Here is a 20,255-nt window from a genome sequence, read left to right on the forward strand (position 1 = left end):
AAATACTATTGAATAAGTGAATCAACTGGATACTAAAGAAAACTGTGTAAAGTAGAGGCTCTGGAGTCAGCTTGTCCCAGTCCAATCACTGGTTCAACTACAAAGTGGTTATCAATTCTTTCTCCTAGAATTTTAACAGTAGTGACTTACAGAGTTATTCTAATGATTACATGATAATAAGTAAATTACCTAGCACAGGGCATCAAATAAATGTTAGTTATCATTAACAATTATTATCAGAACACAGGTAATATTTCATTCATGCCTTATGGTATGACGTATGTATGTAGACATATATATGTGTGTCTGTATTTAAATATATGTGCATTTTTCCATTCATTATTCTTCTTTTAATAACCAAATAATCCAAACATACAGACTGGGATTTATTACTTTATCCGTGATAGGTTTCTATTTACCTTATCAATATTGTTTTTCTAAATGTTCTTATTATAACATAGGACTTACAAACTTTGGCATCTTAAGGTAACTTATTATTATCATACCATCAGCTTAAACAGTGCACCGTACTATTATTAATCTTCTTGACTCAACTCCGTTTTTATTATCACTAGTGGTTTAATGAGATAGTGGAAAATTACACTTTCACTAACTTATAGCAGAATTCCTATTAGAGTACAAGCTGTCTATATTTGGAAAAATACTAAACTAAACCTTTTAAAGAAAGAAAAGCAAGATCAGATAAAATAGATGCAACTAAGAAGAATGGTTAAGTGGCTCTGCAGAAGAAAATGCAAAGAACATGTCAGTCTAAAAGGGAAGTGATGAAAGAGAATGGAGGGGAGAGAACCAAATAGTTAATGACATGAAATGAGTCTTATTCCTATAGATTGAGAACGCATGCCCATAAGCAAGAATCCATATGCTTCACACCTATAGGAGTAAATGTTCCTAACCAAACATTGACAAATAGAATTCAGCAATACATAAAATGAATTATACACTATAATCAAGTAAGGTTTATTCCATAAATGCAAGGTTAATTTGATATTTGAAAATCAATGTAATCTACTATATTAACAGACTAAAGAGAAAAACCACATGATCACATCAACTGATGCAGAAAAGGCATATTTCTGCCAAAGTTCAATACTTATTCATGATTTAAATAAATAAATAAGTCAATAATTCTCGTAAAAGTAGGAAACTGTCTATACCTTATTTTTCAGAAATCTACAAAATGATGAAAGCTAACATCGTATTTCATGGTGAAAGACTGAATGTTTTCCTAGTCAGATCACCAAAAAGGCAAGGATATCAGATCTGACCACACTTATTCAACATAATGCTAGAACTTCTAACCAGTACAATAAGGCATGAAAAGAAGTAAAGGGCATACCACTTTTAAAAGAAATAAAACTGTATCAATTTGTACATGACATGACTATCTATGGAGAAAACCCCAAGGAGTCTAAAAAAAAAAAAAAAAGACTCTCAATAATTAACAATAAAATACAAACAATCTAATTATGAAATTGGCAAAAAATATGATGAGCCATTTCACTAAAGAGTACATACAGGTGGCAAATAAACATATTAAAAAGATGTTTAACATCACTATCCATTAAGGAAATGCAAACTAAGATCAAAATGAGCAATGACTACACATCTACTAGAACAGCTGAAATGAAAAACAATAAAAATACCAAATGCTGGTGGGAATGTAAACTACTACAGCCACTCTGGAAAACAGTATGGCAGTTTCTTAAAAACTAACCATTCATTAAACATATATATAACACATTAACTGCATTTCTGAGCATTTATCCTAGAGAAATGAAAACTTATGTCTGCACAAAATCCTGTACATAACTGTTCATAGAAATTCTATTTGTAATAGCCCAAAACTGGAACAGAAATATCCTATAATAGGTGAATGATTAAATAAACTATGGTACGTTCATAACATGGGATACTACTCAGCAATAACAGGGAATAACTATCAATACATAAAACTTGGATCAATTTCTAGGGCATGATGCTGAATGAAGAAAAGCCAGTCTCGAAAGATCATATACTGTATGATTCAATTTCTAAAATGTTTTAGAAAAGACAAAATCATAGAAATGAACAACAGATTAGTATTTGCCAGGGGTTAGGGATGGTGGAGTTGGGGGCAAGTGGGAGGAAAGAGGTCGGGAGTGTAAATGTGATTATAAAGTAGTAGCAAGAGGGAGATACTTGTCGTGATAAATTATTTCTGTGTCTTGATTATGGTAGTGGTTACATGAACCTATACATGTGATGGAAATATACACATAATTTATATCAATATGTCAGCTTCCTGGTTTTGATATCATACTATAGTTACATACGAGACGTAAGAGGTATATAGAACTACTTCTCTGTACTATCTTTGCAACATCCTTTGAATCTATAATTATGTAAAATAAAAGGTTTAAAAAAAAAACAACTTTGAGAGGCATTCCTGGAACACTTCATTAACCCAAAAATGAAAGAAGACAGGGAACTTTCCTCATACAGTATGAACAGCTGAAAATAAAAGTAATCATCAAGTAGTTCGGTTAGTTCCACTTTACAAACTTCTAGGTTTCATATAAAGGTCAGAAACTAGATAAAATGAGCAGTCAGTACTTCTAAAGGAGTTGTAAAATTAGGAAGAGCTTCAGTTTTTACAAAAGACAACATGATTATCATATCTCTGCCACGTACTAAACAAAATTATTTTTTCTCTCCCCAGTTGTAAGCCAACTGTCATACTTACAGTACTGCCAATTTTATGGGATTTTTGCATATTCTTTTTCTGAGCCCCTGCTACTACATTTAAAATTGCCAAGGAGGAAGGGAGACTTAGTAACCACAAGAGGCTGCATGAACATTTGTCTGTGATTGTTCTGCAGCATAAATTATATAATCGCTCAGTATTCAATGATTGTGATTCAATACCACTGAAAAGAGCAGATGATTATCATGCACATTTGGGGAATTTCAATTGTGGGTCACGTGGAAAGTTTCAGTCCCTTCTTAAATGTAATTATAGACATTATTATAGTATAAATGCACCCAGACGCAAATAAACCTTGTTAAAATGGAATTCTGTGAGAGAGCCACTTACCTAGGTTTTTGGTTTGTTTTCACATTGAGCACTAGAATCTTGACACTTAGATAAGGTTTACCCACTTCAGATCTGTTACAAGGATACCTATAGTAGTTTTATTTTTAACCCAGGACTTAAACAATATGAAAGATTTTTGGAGATTAACTAAATCTATACTTTATAATAGGATCCATTACCAGATTTCTCTATATATATCTACTTACTAATAATAACAGTTTGTCTTCCTCCTTACAAAGCTCTTGTTAATAATCCTTAACCACTCCAGTTAAAGAGTCAGTCTGACTCATCCTCTATACCATCTAGGCAGTTCTTTACATTTGGTGTTAGGGTGGTTCGATTCTTCATGCTATTGTCAAAGTAAAGTCTTTGCCAATAAAATTCTGTAGTATTCAGATTACTACTGCTGTGTAAGAAACCATCCCAAAACTTACTGGTTAAAAGCAACAACTTTTTATTCTCTCTCATGTTTCTGAGGTCTTACTAGACTCAGCCAGGATTTCACACATCAGGTTGCTAGGCAGCTACAGTCGAGATTCAGCTGAAGATGTAGCCATATGAAGGTCTGAATGGGCTGGACATCAGAGATAACACACTCACAGGGCTAGCAGTTAATACTGACTTTTAGCTGGGAGCTCAGCTGAATCTGTCAACCAGAGTGCCTACCTGGTTGTGACGCTTCATGTGAGTGGACTTCCTACAATATAGAAATTGCAGGAGTGTCCCAAGATAGAGCATTCCAAGAGACTTAGGTGAAATTTAAGAGGTGCTTTTAATGACATAACCTCAAAAGTTCCAGAACATTACTTCTGTCATATTTAATTGGTCAAGTAAGTTATTAAAGTAAGCCCAGGTTCAAGAAGAAGGGTATTAAACTCCACCTAATGGAGGAAACGCCAAGTCATACCAAAGAATATACAAAATGGGGGCTATTATTGTGGTCTTTTTGGGAAAATATAATCTATCACATATGGAAAGTTTTGTTTTAATCCTATATACTAGTATAAAATGCCAGTGGCCTATTTTACTTGTTAACACCAGAAATGGCGGCATGATGTTATAGCTCTTGGTCTCCCTGACCTAAGTATTTAATGTCTTTTTTTCTATGTTTCCTTTTCTAACAACAGTATTATTAAAGCTGAAGAAACATGGAAGTGATCAGGCAACAGAAACCCTGTGGTGGAGAAGGCATTTCTGCACAGAGCTCGGCTGTCTCAATACAGTAGCTACTGACAACATGTGGCAAATGAACACTTCAAATGTGGCTAGTCCAGATGTACTATAAATGTAAAACGCACACCAGACTTCAAAGACTTAGTACTGAAAAGGAATGTGAACCACCACATTGATAATTTTTACATTGATTACATGTTGAAATATTTTACATATACTGAATTAATTAAATATATTATTCAAATTGTTTCATCTGTTTCTTTTACTGTATGTGGCTACTAGAAAAATTTAAATTATAGCTGTGGCTCACATCTTATTCTAGTTTGCATAATATTTCCATTGGACAGCAGTGGCTAAGAAAATAAACTAAATCATATTTTCCATTGTTTACACCATTAAATGGTTTTCAGGCAATGGTTTTCATGCATTTTAATTACTTCATGCTAACTCCTCTGTGAGGTACATAAGCATATCCAAAGGTAATATTTTGGTATTTCAATAAAACTTTGATTGCCTTTCCTGATATATAAATACATCTTTGTTATTTAATATATCTATATGTTTAGTATATAATTGCAGCAAATCATTTTACATAGGATTTCAAATTTGCTCACAGTTTCTCTATAAAGGACAATATGATCCCGGATTAAGATCATGTATTAATTTTTTTTCTATTTCTGCTGTAACAAATTATCACAAATTTAGTGGCTTTATCAACAGCCTCCTTCCTCTATCTTTAAAACAATGGTGGGGTGACTCTCTCTCTCATGTTTTGAATCTTTCTTCCTTTCATCTCATCTCTCTCTGATCCAGCCAGGAAAGGTTCTCTGCTTTTAAGGAGTCATGTAGTTAGATTGGGCCCACCCATTTAATCCAGGAAAATCTCTCCATCTCAAGGTTCCTGTACTTGATCACATCTGCAAAATCTATTGTACCATGTAAGATAAAGTATTCATAAATTCCAGGGATTAAAATGTGGACATCTGGGGGGGTGGGGGCATTATTTTGCCTAACAGATAGCAATCAACTTTTTACAAGGAGATTAAACTCTTTATGATATATCTTTGCCATGTATAAGTGAAAGAAAAGTATTTTTCAGATGAGGTACAGTGCCCTCCGACTGAATCATACTCAAAATCCAAATCCACTAGGGTTCTAGAAATCTACTCCAAGTTTGTATGAATGTCAAACTAAAACAGTTAAATGCTGCTCTGGGATATTAAAGCAAACACCTATTGGAATGATAGAGTTTTGTCAATCAACAACTTTTGTTGAGTTTCTCAGGTACAAAGTGTGATGGCTATCTCTAAGGAAACACTAAGTCAAATCAAGTTTCAATTTATCTTCTAGAAAAAAACTAGTGAATAAATTAATGTCAAGAATAAGATCTTTCATTGTGGTTACAAGACTTTAAAACATATTAAAATTTCTGATTAAAAAAAAGAACCAAAATACAATGGGACAAATAGCAATTTGTAAATAACTAACGATCTTCTCTAATTAATTATTAAGTGTAGCCAACAGACAAGCAAACCAACTACACAAGTTGCTTATCTGTGTCTCACTCTACTAAACCCACTTTAGTACAGAAATAAAGCTACAAGTTGGTTTTTGATACTAAACTTACATCACAATGGTAAGATAACTGTCTAACTACAAATTCATTAAGAAAATATTGAATATATTCCAATGTGGGGGTGGAGGTGCCAAGAACAGACAAGCAATTTTCTGGACACCAAATGATTATCCCTATGATTCAACTCAATTCTGACGCTACCTGCTTGGAGATAGCATTAGATTCTGCTGGTTAAGTGTTCAGTCCTAAAAGACTGCCTCCCCTCACCCATTTCAGATGCCAGTTGCAAGCTCAGGTTGTTACCTATGTTTCTGACAGACTGGCTATAAATCAAGGCTCCCATGACCTCCTCCTTGGGATCCATTAATTTGTTAGAGAGGCTCACAGAACTCAGAGCAACACTTTAATTACTAGATTTAACTTTTAAAAATTAAGAACAGCCAGATAGAAGAGACGCATAAGGCAAGGTATAGGGGAAAGGTGCTGATCTTCCATGCCTTCTCCAACATGCTACTTTCCCCACATTTCCGGGTGTTCAGCAACTCAGAAGCTCCCAACCCTTTCCTTTTGGGATTTTATGGCGCCTTCATTACATAGACATCATTGATTAAATCATTGGCCAGTGGAGTTTAACTCAATATCCAGCCCCTTTCCCCTCCCTGGAGCTCACAGGAAGTGGGAGGCCGAAGTTCCAATCCCCTAATCACAGGGTTGGTATCCTGGCAACCAGCCCCCATCTTTTGGTCCAAAGTCACCTTATTAACATAACAAAACATATCTTTGTCATTCTCATCACTTAGGAAACTCCAAGGTTTTTAAGACATCTGTACCACAAATGCCACAAAGGCCACATATATATTTCTTGTTATAAATCAATAGTACCACAAGCAGAAATTGATCTATGAAGATAACCAAGGTGATATTATGAGTGATTCATAATTAATTAGCATTAAAGAAAGATAAACTTAAATTGATATTTGGCTTGTTTTGAAAGCAAATTAGAAGTTTACCAAATATTTGCAAGAAACTTATTTATAAATTAATGGTCAGTACTTAGTCTCATATCCCACCTTTCCTTCTTTCCCCTACATTTCATCCACGCTGAAGTGTCATATTTCCCACACCAAATGCACTATGCTGATCCCTCCTTCTGTGCCTTTGCTCACTCAGGCTGTTACCCTTTCTGGAATTCCCATCTCCCCAGGCTTCAAAAGGCAGCATACCTGGAACTTTGAACCTCTTATTCTTCTTTATCTCCCCCGCCCCATTTTAATTTTTCAATTAGAGTTGACATTCAATATTATTTTATATTGAGGATGTAACATACAGCATAGGAAATATAGTCAATAATACTGTGATAGTATGGTACAGTGTCAGATGGTTGCTGGATTTATCATGGTAATCACTTCTTGAGTGTAAAGAATATAATCAATAATGGGATAATAACTCCGTATAATGCCAGGTGGGTACTGTTGAATAGCTATGATGTACACCTGAAACTAATATAATATTGTATGTTATCTATATTTCAATAAAAATCTTTTTTTATAAAAAAGGCAGCATAAAAGCTTTCTCCTTTGTGAAGACTTCCCTGATTGACTCCAGGGGAGTTAATCACTTCCTACTTGACATTGTTATTGTACTGAGTACTTAGTACAACTCTTATCAAGCTCTATTTCACTTCCTTGTTTATTTATCTGATGCCCCTTGACAACTAAGACTGTGATTGCTCAGATTGAAATCACCAGTTCTTACCAGTGTCACTAGAAGAGTTATATGACTAGATATTGCAACAACACTAACAGAATTTTAATTCAAACTTTATATTTCAGCTATTTTTTATGACCAATAGAATCTGTCAATAAAATCCTTCATATATGTTATCCTATCTATAACACATATACAGTCACATAATTTCTAGATGACCATACATCTTGGTCTGCTTGGGACTGTCCTGACTTATGCCTTTTGTAGATCGGTTAAGGCCTGATAATTAGTTCAGAGCCACTTTGTCTCTTAAAAGTATGCCGGTTTGGATGACAAATTACATGATTACCTAATAATTTCCTGAACATTACCAATAGAAAATTAAATACTATGGAAGGCCAAATCTACTGACCATAGTTGCTAACGCAGGATAATATCCCATTGTTCTGGGCTTACCCAAAAAAAAAAAACTTTTTCATTTTTGTGATTAACTGTTATAGTAGATTCTGTGATGGTTCACTCAGATGCTCTTTTCAGCTGGAAATATAAGCTACTGATGGCTCATAGCTCTTTCCTGCCCAAGGAATTTCCTTTAGCTGCAGGGAGCTGCCTCATCCAAAGTTGCACTGCTCCTCTGAGTAACCCACAAGTAATTATTGACAGTCACAGGGATACAAAGACAGTCCTCCCTTTACCATGTTTCCCCAAAAATAAGACCCACCCCGAAAATAAGCCCCAGTTAAGATCATCACCCAGACGGGCACATTTAGTAAGTTATGACGATGTTCCAGAAGAAGATGACGTGACTCTATTTGAATAAATGTAGATTGTTGTACATGAAAAAATAAGACATCCCCTGAAAATATGCCCTTTTGGAGCAAAATGCATCTTTTGGAGCAAAAACTAATATAAGACCCGGTCTTATTTTCGGGGAAATACAGTATAAGACCTGGTCTTATTTTGGGGGAAACACGGTAAGTGTGGGACAACTGTGAAGGGCCATCCCAACTCCAGGGCTGCCCATAGGATGGCTGAGAATTCTATTGCAAGTCTCCCTTTCCTTTGCCCAATCCTGCCTTTTTCACTTCCTTACACGTGTATCGCCCAAGAGAATATTCCAATAAGCCTTCTTCACACTAACCTTTATCGTAGGGGTGGCTTCCAAGGTATCTGATCTAAGACAACAACCTTTCTCTTTCTAGTATCATCTGCTAGGTAGGAACTATGCTATTCAGGGTCCTTATTTTTATCCGAGTTTTAACTAACACTTCATATCAGGACTCTTGCTTCCTACTTCATTACTGTCATTTTTATCATTTAAGCTGTTTCTCTTTTTATGTAATGAAGAATTTTGAATAAAGTCCAATGTTTAAAAAAAAAAAATAGCAGGGATTTCCGAGAACTATATGAGCAATGCCTGAACACTGGGGATTAAAGGACCCTGATTCTTGGGAAAGGATCAGTTGAAACAATCCAGGTGAATGCTTACCTTCCCCACAAATATTAGAATTTTTCTGGAAGGCAAAAGATTAGACAAAAGACTCTCGGTCTTTAGGATCTCTGGCTTAGAGGATAAAAGCTTCAGGGAGTTTCACCTGTGTGCTGCTCTCCGCATGGTCTCTAAGTCTTGCCACTTTAGGATATCCTCCATTAATTTTTAGTTATTTTTATTTTACACAAATTACCTTATTGCTCTGGCTTTATCTGGTTATACCACCACCACCCCCCCTTGTTTTAAGTAAAATGGCTGCCAGTTTTTGTTTTTTAGCTTTCCTTAATTCAGTAATCATGTAGCTTGCATATCTGTAGGATTCTATTAACTTTTACTTTTTAAAGAAATTAGAACATTAGAGCACAAAGGAGAGATCTATGAGTATAGTCCATTCCCTCAACAGAAGAATCTAGATGCCTTTCTCCCCAATGCACACTGTACAAAGCCTCTTAAATCTGAAAGTGGATATTACATGCCAGATTTAGGTAAGTCTAAACTTAGCTTGCTAAGAAATGTTTGACAATCAGTCAACCAAGTAACTTAGGGATCCCAAAGCAGGTCAGAAAAATAATAACTGAAATAATAATACTATCTCTTCCAAAACAATTCATAGACTTAAATACCTTCCTAATATCTTGTCTTTATATTAGGCAAAGAAAAGAAAGCAAGGAAGAAAAAAACATTTTTTTTCCCATTTGATTACCATTTATTATTTCTCTCAACTCCTTGATTGTTGTATTTGTTTTTTATTCCTATATCCCAGCTTTAGTATCTGTATCCAGTCTCCTTAATTTCGATAATCCCTTTATATCTTCTTGGATTGTGATCTCATGTTCTAATCTGAGTTTGATTCATCTCTTTGATTTTTACATATCTACTAATGTACAAATCTACACAAGATACTATTTACTTCTCTTCAGTTGGCTGAAGTTATAAAATCTGATATCTATAAACTGAAAAGCATGGTCTCCGAAATAATCAACCACTCAAAATCCAGCCACTACTGTGGTATAATGGACAAATGCAAGAATATAAAATGTAAAGCATCTGATGCAATAATGCACCCATTCTAATATGCAATCCTTGTCAAAAAAAAAAAAAAGAAGAAAAGAAAAGAAATGAAGAAAAGCAAATAGATTTGGAAGCTGTCTTTACATTTTTAGAATTTTAATTCTAACCTATCTCTAGTATTCAAAGAGTCATTGCATATAAATCATCCTAACTGCTTTACCTTATCATCATGAGAAATAAGGCTAAAATTATTTCCAAAGTGTATTTTTAGAAGAGAAATGGAGGCTTTATATGGAAGAAAAACCCCATAACATATCTTTGTTGGCTTTATTGATTTTTATAATTCCCCAAGCCAGGGAATGCATTAAACTCAAGACATGTAAATGAAATAGCTCTCTGCATAACAAACGCCACTTCATTTGATTAGTTACTCACTCAACAAATATATAATGAGAACCAACAATGCGCTTTCACACAAGATACCCAGAGAAGAAAATATTGGGCAAATAAGAGGTCTAGAAATGCAAATTGGTCCCTGCATGCAGCCCAGGCCTGACTCATTTCTAGCAGCACCATCTCTGCTCAAGTCTCTAATATACCCCTCCAAGTAAAGTATGAATCTGAAGGTTAACGTCACCAATAATTCTACATCACCTGAAAATTCTCTTCTGCAAAACATCCAAACTTAAGAACATCAACACAATTTCAATCCATCCCCAGAAAGATATCCATGTCTGCTGAGTCTTAATGGTAAAGCATGACGGCCACTCACCTCCAATTGAATTTTCACCAATTATAGAAACAACTGATTTCCCTCTATGCTTCCTTCATCAGAGGCCTCTCCCTCTGCCCAAACCAAACAAAGAATTCCTTACTTACATTGTAAATCAGAGAAAATGGACTAGACCTAACCAATCCTGTAAGTATGACAAAATCAGCAAAAATATCTTAGAAAAATATACTTCTAAGTTTTAAAAGATTAAAGTTAAACTTTCTCTGATTCTGAATTGCCTCTGGAATATATTTTTTAAAAAGTAAAAATCTTGTTTTGGAAGATAGCCAGATGTGGATCCAAATGCAGTTACTGTGGTGAGAAAATTTTGTTTCTGAATATTCACATTGATATTTTAGAAGTGACCTGTACTTTACAAAATCGGACATTTTAGAACAGGCAGTTCATCATATAAATTTAGTAGATATTTGAAACGCATTTCATTTAATGTCAGAGAAGCTGTTTCTCAATTACATAGTATATACAAAATGCAATAATTTTATTATTCTTTCATTTATTCAAAAATACAATTCAGCTTTTTCTAAATACCAGGGATTGTGCCTGGGGCTTGAGATAAAACAGTAAATAAAACACATATGTGACTGGCCTGCATGGAGCTTAAAGTAAGGGATACTAACTAAAATGGATTTGAAATGTAAGGATTGATGCTTATTCCACAGAAAAGACTACAGAAAACTGGTATCAGTATATGTCCTGGGCCTTCTTGAGATGTCCATATTCTAATTCCTAGAACCTATGAATATGTCACCTTATATGGCCAAAGGAACTTTGCAGATACAATTAAGATTAAGAGCATTGAGGTGAGATGATTATCCTGAACAACCTCAGAGGGCCCTATATAATCACATGAATCCTAAAAAGTAGGGAACCTTTCCTGGCTGCAGTCTGAAAAAGAGATGTGAGGACAGAAGCAGGGTCAGAGAAATGTGACATAGCTGGCTTTGAAGATGAAGGGAGAAGGCCATGAGCCAAGGAATGCAGGTAGCCTTTGGAAGCTATCTAGAAAAGGCAAAAAAAAAATGAATTCTTCCCGACAAATTCCAGAAAAGAATGAAGCCACTTTCATTTCTAACCCAGTGAGACTTGTGTCAGAATTTTCACCTACAAAGCTGTAAATAATTGTGTTATTTAAGCCACTAAGTTTGTGGTAATGTGTTACAGTAGCAATAGAAAACTAAGTAAATAAATAAATATATATAATATTATATGTAAATATTATACGTAATATTTATATATATTTACACATATAAATTTAAAAGTAAAATATTAGGGCAAACATACAATCATTGATAGTGTTAAGTGATTATCTTTTTTATCTGTTATAGACCCATGTGGTCTCATTTCCTACTAATTTCTTACTCATGTAACAAGACATTGGACTTACTAAACATAGAGGTTCAGTGAAAAAAATTATTGAGACTTGCTGATCTGTTAAGAAAGTAATTTAGACTCAAACTGGAAATGTGAACTGAACCTGCAAAAACATACATAAACTGCATTAATTTCCCACTTCTCTGGACTCAACAGACTTGCAAAATTGGAAGCCTGAGATCCATAGATTTCGATGAGTACTATCCTTGCTTTAAATTTTCATGGGTATCTTTATGGTATCTGAATTATCATCAAGCATTTACTCTATCAACATAGCTCAATTACAAAAGCTCCTAACTAATCTGGAAAGCACCAGGCCCACCATAGAAGACACGATATTCTTTAAACTAAGAAGTTGAGGACTGGAGTACAGGAGCTATCCTAAAATCTTTAAGTAAACTGAGGAAGATTTGAGTTCAGCTAGTTCCAGGAAAGCACCTTCCCTTTTCATAAAAGCTGATTAAACAGTTATAGAGAAGCATCATTTGCAATATAAACCTGCAGTAAAAATAAACCTGGAAACGTCTTCTGATAATTTTACTCCACACTTCTCCAGACTGGTTCCTGCTATTTAATTCCAATATCCACTGGCTCAGTCACATACTAGGATTAGGCCTAAAATTCTTCACTTTTATATGAAAAGGAACTATTACACTGCTTTTGGAGTATTTTCTTTTCATAATACTATAAATTCGTATTTTTTTTTATTATCAATGAGTTGTACTTACCAATAAAATGTTAATATAATGTATACATAAATGGGCTTCTGATCACGTGGACCACCATCACATAAATTTAGCTACTGCTGCTCTGACCTCTACACCAACATCAGAGCAGATCACCAGACGTTACACACACACACAGCTTTTATTCCCTATAAAAAAAAATGTCTTCCTCAAAAAGTATTTAACATTAAGTCCTGGGAGAAAGGAATACATCAATATACTTAGGTAACCCAAAGAACAATCTTGCTCACTTTTGTGCTCTTCCTTTCTTATGTTCCTGTTCTTACCATTATTCCTCCCCCATCTTTTCTCCACAGTTATCGAACAAACATAATAAACAACTACAAACTAATTACTTCAGGCACATTGTCATTTTAATGTAAAAAACTGAAAAGAAGCAAACGATAAATTCAATTTACCTGTGACCAAATAATAATTACTGAGCACCTGCTCCCTGAAAGTTTCTGTGCTAAGGCCAGAGATACTGTCCCCTCTCTTCTAGAGCTCCTATCTTGTGGAGAAGGCAGACAAATAAACAGAGGAATTCCATCTGGGATGAGAGCTCTAAAAGGGGAAATACATGAGCGAGAGGGACTGCAGGGGGTGTTTGTACTTTTTTGCCAGAAGGGGAGAAGAGAAAACATGGGGGAAGGAATAAGAAAGACAGTCTCTAGCATAAATAGTAGTACAACCTAATCAATTAAATAACAGAAATATTTGGATTCCTACAATTAAGGCTACTCTTAAAACATTAAAATTAAGATAACATCTGGACAAGCTAAGAGCTACTTACTTGTGAACTCGATTCTTTAGATAGTATAAACGAAAAAAAATCTCATTCCACTTCACTCTTCTAACACAGAACTTAGCTTGTTTTAAAACAACAGAACTTAGCTTGTTTAAAAATATCTAACAGAAGGGTATTAGTAACATAAGTTTTGTGTACTTGACAAATGGGCCTTGAAACTAAACATCAGATTAAATCCTCGTTAAGAAAAAGAGCAATAAGACATAGAAAAGAACAAACATATTCTAATTTATTCCAGTTTCAGAAGCAAGATATGACATTACTAATATGTTCTTCTTATTAACAAAATCTGTTTACAACTTTGATTTCTTAGCAAGCAAGAGATTGTTGATCAGGAGCCAAAGTCATCAAATGTTAAAGAGTATGGAGATACCTCAAATGTGCTGAAGGGTCCTTAAAACTCACTAATTTTAAAACATTTCAATTATTCACATAAATTACTTACACTGAACAATCCCAGTTCCTTAGTTTCACAACCAAAAGTTATATGCTTTGAAACTAACAATTTTCAAAACAACATTCACAACCTTTGAATTATTCCACTTAGAATTAAATAGATGAACAAAATATTCCTATCACAAAACTTTCATTTTGTTGAGCTCTATTATTTTAAAGAATTCATGAAAAATATATAGTTAACAATGTCTTCAAGAATTTCTTCTTCATTTTCAAAATACCGCGAACATTTAAATGTGAGAATAGTGATGGATACCCCAGATGGATATAGATATACATGAAATAAATATATCATATATGAATATATATCGAATGAAACAAAAAGGACCTTGACACATACATTTCTGTGTTTACCTAAATTTAGATGGCATTTCTAATATTCCTCAGAGATAGCTAAAACTGCATAAGATCTAAAACATAATGTCACATTTTTAAAAAGTTAAGAGCTATAGCTTTTCAAAAATGGTCCCTGATCCCTGCAGCATTGAGTTTATCCAATACTATCAATATTCTAACTTGGATATAAACAACTTCACCTTGAGCAACCTGCCCTTTTCTTTATCTTCTTTTTATCCTTTAAATTGATGTGCAACTCCAGTTTCCTTTCTCCAATCCTGATTCCCTTCTTCAACTAATACTTAACAAAACAATCATATGTAAGTAACTTTCTGGTTGGATTCCATCCCTAGACACTCCTATCTCAGGGCTGTACCTATGAGCAACCTAAGCAGAACCCACTCAGAAAGCCAATCCATGTAAAAGCATGTTCTCATTTATAGTTTATCACATTTTGTACACAGAAAGAAACTCAGCACATACCCAATGTATGGAATGGGGAGAAAACCAGTTACTTACATTGTTCATGTACTCTGAAAGCAGGTCCTGGAGAGCCTGGCGAATGGCATTGCACTCTGCAATAATCCGCTCCCGATGGAAGTCCCTCGTGCATGAAGAGTCAGCCAACAGAGCAGCCCCACTGATAATGGCTTCAAGACGTTTCTCTAGGGATGGTCTTATTTCTTCCTCAGTCACTGTGAGTGGATCCAAGACAATTAAATTCTAAAGGAAAAACACATTTGGATGGTTAGAACTCCATAGCTTTCTATTTTTAAGAAAAATAGATATTATTTTTTCACATTTAGAATTCACATGTGATAATAAGAGAATTGCATTTTTAGTGCCCCACCCAGTTCATGCATAATTATATGTAGCAATTATTATTCAGGTGAGTGACAAAAATTGTTCAATTATGAGCATCCATTCTAGTATCAGACGGACCTGTATTTAAATCTTGCCTTTCCCACTCACCAATATTATGTGAGCTAACTCAAGTGTCTTACACACTCTGAGCCTCACCTTCCTGATCTGTAAAGTTGGAATATTAACATTGCCCGTCTCATAAAACTATTGTAAGAACGATATGAATGCTTAATACAGTGCTTGGCACGTTAACTGCTATTTACAATTGTCACCTTTATATAGAACTTCATTGTTTACATAATATTTTACATATATAATGAAATCTTGACAACACTATAAAGAGGTGGCCAGCAAAGATATTGTTAAACCACACATTTCAATTGATGATGAGCGAGGCTGAGGCTGTCTTGCCCAAGGTCCCTGAGCAAATAAATGGTAAAGTTCAGAACAGGACCCAAGTCTTATAATACCTAATGCAACATTATTTTCATTATGCCTCACCAGAGTATAAATCACATACTCCAATTAATTTTAACACTAGCATATCAAAAAGAATTCTGAATTGTAATTATTTATTGAAAAAGTAAAACTCGATCTTTCTGTTGATCTATTATAACTTCCAGCTACTTCCCCAATTGGTAACTGACATGGTATTTTTAAGGTTTCCATTAGATTTAAGTCTTCAAGCAATAGAAGTCAAGATAATCTATAGTCTCTGAAGAAAAAAATAGAGGCTCTAATGTAGGGGTGTCCAAACTGCAGCCCACGGGTCAACTGTGGCCCGCGATCCATTGTTAATTGGCCCGCAGCAAATTCCAAAAATATATTTAGTTTATTTAAATAAACCTGGTGAGGCAACGTACTTCACCTCGAGTGAGTGGCCCGGCTGTTTGTGTATTTTACCGCATATGGCCCTTGGTGAAAACCGTTGAAAAAAGTTTGGACACCCCTGCTCTAAGGGGTTCTTTATTAAAATACATCAAGAGAGGAAGCCTTTCCAAGTTTTAGGCATAATGTGGTAATTAGAGAAAAATTTAGTAACGAATAAAAGTTACCTGAATAACCCTTAACACAAAAATGAAATCATATAATAATCTTAAAAATATGTGTACATGTGTAGATGTTAAATCTATACACACATATACAAACATACCCACTGAAAATCATTCATCTTCAGATGAATATAGAATTTATAATTAAATTCTATATATAATACCGAGAAAGAGGTATATGTATATATATTGTGTTTGTGTGTGTATATAAAATCTTACATTGATTATTGCACTATATTACATGATGATAAATATTTGGGGATCAAAAGTAGTCAGGATAAAATTTAAAAAGTTGTAATTCTAGGGCCAAACTAGGGAGAGAACATCATTACAGAAAGAGAAATAGTTTTAAAACAATTAGAAAAAAATTAGTACTGAGCAATGTTCACATATTATATAACGTAAAATATAAACTCTCTTTTAGATGGAAAAAAGTAAGAAAAAATGGAATTAATTTTACAAATGCAAAATTTAACATTTTTGTTATCCAGTGCATAACATTTTTGATGAGATAATAATCTCAACCATGGGTTTTGCCATCAGTCAAGGATTCAACTACATTTAAATCTAACTCGTTTTTTTACTTGCCATTTTTACCCTACCTTGGCCCACTAATTCAGTAAACATTCTACTGCCATGTTTCATAATAATAATAAACCAATTACAACCTTTTTGAAAATGTCCCTCCAATGTGATATCGTCATTAAGAAGAGACATTGAAGGCAACAGAATTGCTCTTGGATTGCTCAAATGTAATTAAAAGATGTGATAGAAACAGTTAACATGTCTCCACATTGTGATGACACAAAAAGTTAACTGAATTTCCAATCTGTTTACTTACAAGAATTTCAAGAAGAAACTAGTAATTTCAGGTGCTCTCAATGTGATTTTATGTCAGAAAATAGCTTCTATTACAGGATTAAGTTATTCCATTTCCTGCTCTACCGGGTCATTCCTCAAACTATCGCAGCCTTTGGATTTTTACTTGCTTGACATTTAACACTTTTCAAATTCTTTAAGCTCATGTAAACTCAAACCATTGCCTGCTCTGACATCTGATACCCACGCACAGGCCTCTTGATCCTTCTTAAAACTACTGTCCTTCTACTCACATCCTTTAAAAGTTTTCACTAACCTTGTCATCAAATAACTAAAAAAGTAAGTTTTTAAAAATAACTTGAATGTTTTATGAAATACCACTGGATGTTTGACCTACTGAAATAAAGAATTATCTCTTCTGAACATCAGTAAAATGATAAAATAGGAGTATCCATACCTCATACCCCCACAGAAACACTGATTTTCACAATGACCCATGAATGAGAATACCTTCATGGAAGTCTGGGAGTATAGCTGAGAAGTTCCAGCACCCCAGGGGAGCAAAAATGAAAGAATAGAAGCATTGAAGAGGATAAGAACACTTTCATTTTACCCATGTCACCCCTCCCCCAAGGCACTATATAGTGCCATATACCAGAAGCAGTGTACGACATGAAATGTTGTCATGATGGGGATAATTTACAGCACACTTTAAAACACACCTCTCAACCATAGCTCACACCTGACTGACTGCATCAGACAAGCCGAAACTTGTCACACAGCTACTAAGGTTCACACACTGCTTCTCCGTATTGAAGATCCCTGCCTTTCTGTTGGATGGCGCTCTGCAGCAGCATTCACCGTATGCTTTGATCACAACAGAAAGGCTCCATGTCACACATCACTTCTGGTACAGCAAATTCAGTCCAATAAAAATATTACGGTGTGTCCCTATCCACGTTATTCACCGGGTCTGGCATCATGCAACTTGTGGCTCTTCCCCAAAGCCAAAATGACCATGAAAGGTAAACATTTTGAATCTATTCAAGACATTGAGGCAGCCACGACAGCACAACTAAAGACACTCACGAAAGAGGACTTCCAGAACTGCTTCAGAAAGTGGCGAGAATGATGGGATAAGTATGTTGGAAGTAAGGAGGAGTATTTTGAGGGGGATTAATGGCAATGTGTCTTTTACTGCAATAATTGTTTTAATTTAAACATCCACTGTAGTTTTTTACCACACCTCATATGTGTATATACATATCGTATATATACATATGTATGTGTGTGTGTGTATATATATATATATATATATATATATATATATATATACATATATATATATATATATAGTGTTGGTTAGAATTTGGAGAAAAGGGAATCTTTGTGCACTGTTGGTGGGAATGCAAATTGGTATATTATGGAAAATAGTATAGAGTTTCCTCAAAAAATTAAAAATAGAATTACCATATGATCAAGCAAACTTACTTCTGCATATTTATTCACAGGAATTGAAATCATGACATCAAAGAGATACCTGCACTTCCATGTTCACTGCAGCATTATTCATAATAACCAAGATATGGAAATAAACTAAATGTCCATGAGCAGATGATTGAGAAAGAAAATGTAGTATCTACATACAATGGGATATTATTCAGCCTTGAAAAAAAAGCTTGCCATTTCTGACACCTGCATGGACTTGGAGGACATGATACTAAGGAAATAAGCCAGACACAGAAAAACAACTATTATCTCACTTGTATGTGGAATGTCACATTCATAGAAGTAGAGTGTAGAATAGTAATTTTCAGGGTCTAGTGGGAGAGGGAAGTAGGGAGGTGATGGTCAAAGGGTACAAAGTTTCAGTTATGCAAGATGAGTAAGTTCTGGAGATCTACTGTACAGCATAGTACCTCTAGCCAGCAATACTGTAATGTATACTTAAATATTTCTAAGAGGGTAGATCTTATGCTGTGTTCTTACCACAAACTACTACTACTACTGCTAATAATAATAATGGGTGTCAGGGGGAAAATTTGGGTGGCGACGGATATGTTTATGGCCTTGATAGAGGTGATGGTTTCACGATAGTTTTCACTTACCCACAAAATCATCTAGTTGTGTACATTAAATATGTCCAGCTTTTTACATGTCAATCATGCCCCAATAAAGTGGTTTATTAGAAAAAAAAAGCTCATCTTTAAAAAAAGAATTATTCTTCTGAACTAATGTGGAAATATGTAGAAATATTCTTTCAGTGTGTTTTCATGGCATTAATTCCATGAAAGACAAACAGCAAGATGTTATATTTTCAGGATTCTACTCTATTCAACATAGAAAAATGTTTTCCCATTTTTTGAGATTCTGCCCAATACACACTTACCTCCCTAAAACTTTGACTGCTGACAGAAAAATAATTTTTGAAAAAAGTAAGAGTCCTAACTTCATTGTCATCTACTTGATTGCTATATTTTAGGAGACAGTATAGCTTACGGATTAAGAAACGAGGGTATAACTCCTGAGAGCAGTAAGCTTGAGTTTGAATCCTGGTGCAAGCTATGAACAAATTTATCTACTTGTATGTTGTTACCATCCTCTGTATTTTCATCTCTTTCAGCATATCTTGTAAATTCTTTGGTTAATGAATTTGATTCTTTATTTTTCTTCATACTACTGCTCAGAATTGAAGACTTTAAATAACATGCATAAGATCACTCAGCTAGTAAGTAGCAGAAGCAAGATTCTGTCCAAATATATCTATTTTCAGTTCCACGTTAAAACTATTATGTAATGTTGTGTTCATTGTCTTATTTAATCATCATCAACCACTTTGGAGGTATTATAATCATTAATTTATAACTGTGAAAACTGAAGGTGAACAAAATTATGTAACTTGTCTAACAACACTCTTAAAAGAAAAGATTTAGGATACTAATCCAATTTTATATAACCTCCAATCCACACACTTT

General features: G+C 34.4%; 1 protein-coding gene across 3 annotated transcripts in view; it reads right to left on the reverse strand.

Annotated features, from left to right (window-relative positions):
• The window catches only part of CTNNA3 (catenin alpha 3), a 1,431,866-nt gene that overhangs the window by 1,081,894 nt on the left and 329,717 nt on the right, over positions 1-20,255 (reverse strand). For all 3 annotated transcript variants that reach the window (XM_033130597.1, XM_033130596.1, XM_033130595.1), the window contains exon 7: positions 15,065-15,268. In XM_033130597.1, the coding sequence (XP_032986488.1) occupies positions 15,065-15,268 (204 nt within the window). The remainder of the gene's footprint in view (positions 1-15,064; positions 15,269-20,255) is intronic.

Source organism: Rhinolophus ferrumequinum, chromosome 16 (genome assembly GCF_004115265.2).
Source record: "Rhinolophus ferrumequinum isolate MPI-CBG mRhiFer1 chromosome 16, mRhiFer1_v1.p, whole genome shotgun sequence".
NCBI classification, from domain to species: domain Eukaryota; kingdom Metazoa; phylum Chordata; class Mammalia; order Chiroptera; family Rhinolophidae; genus Rhinolophus; species Rhinolophus ferrumequinum.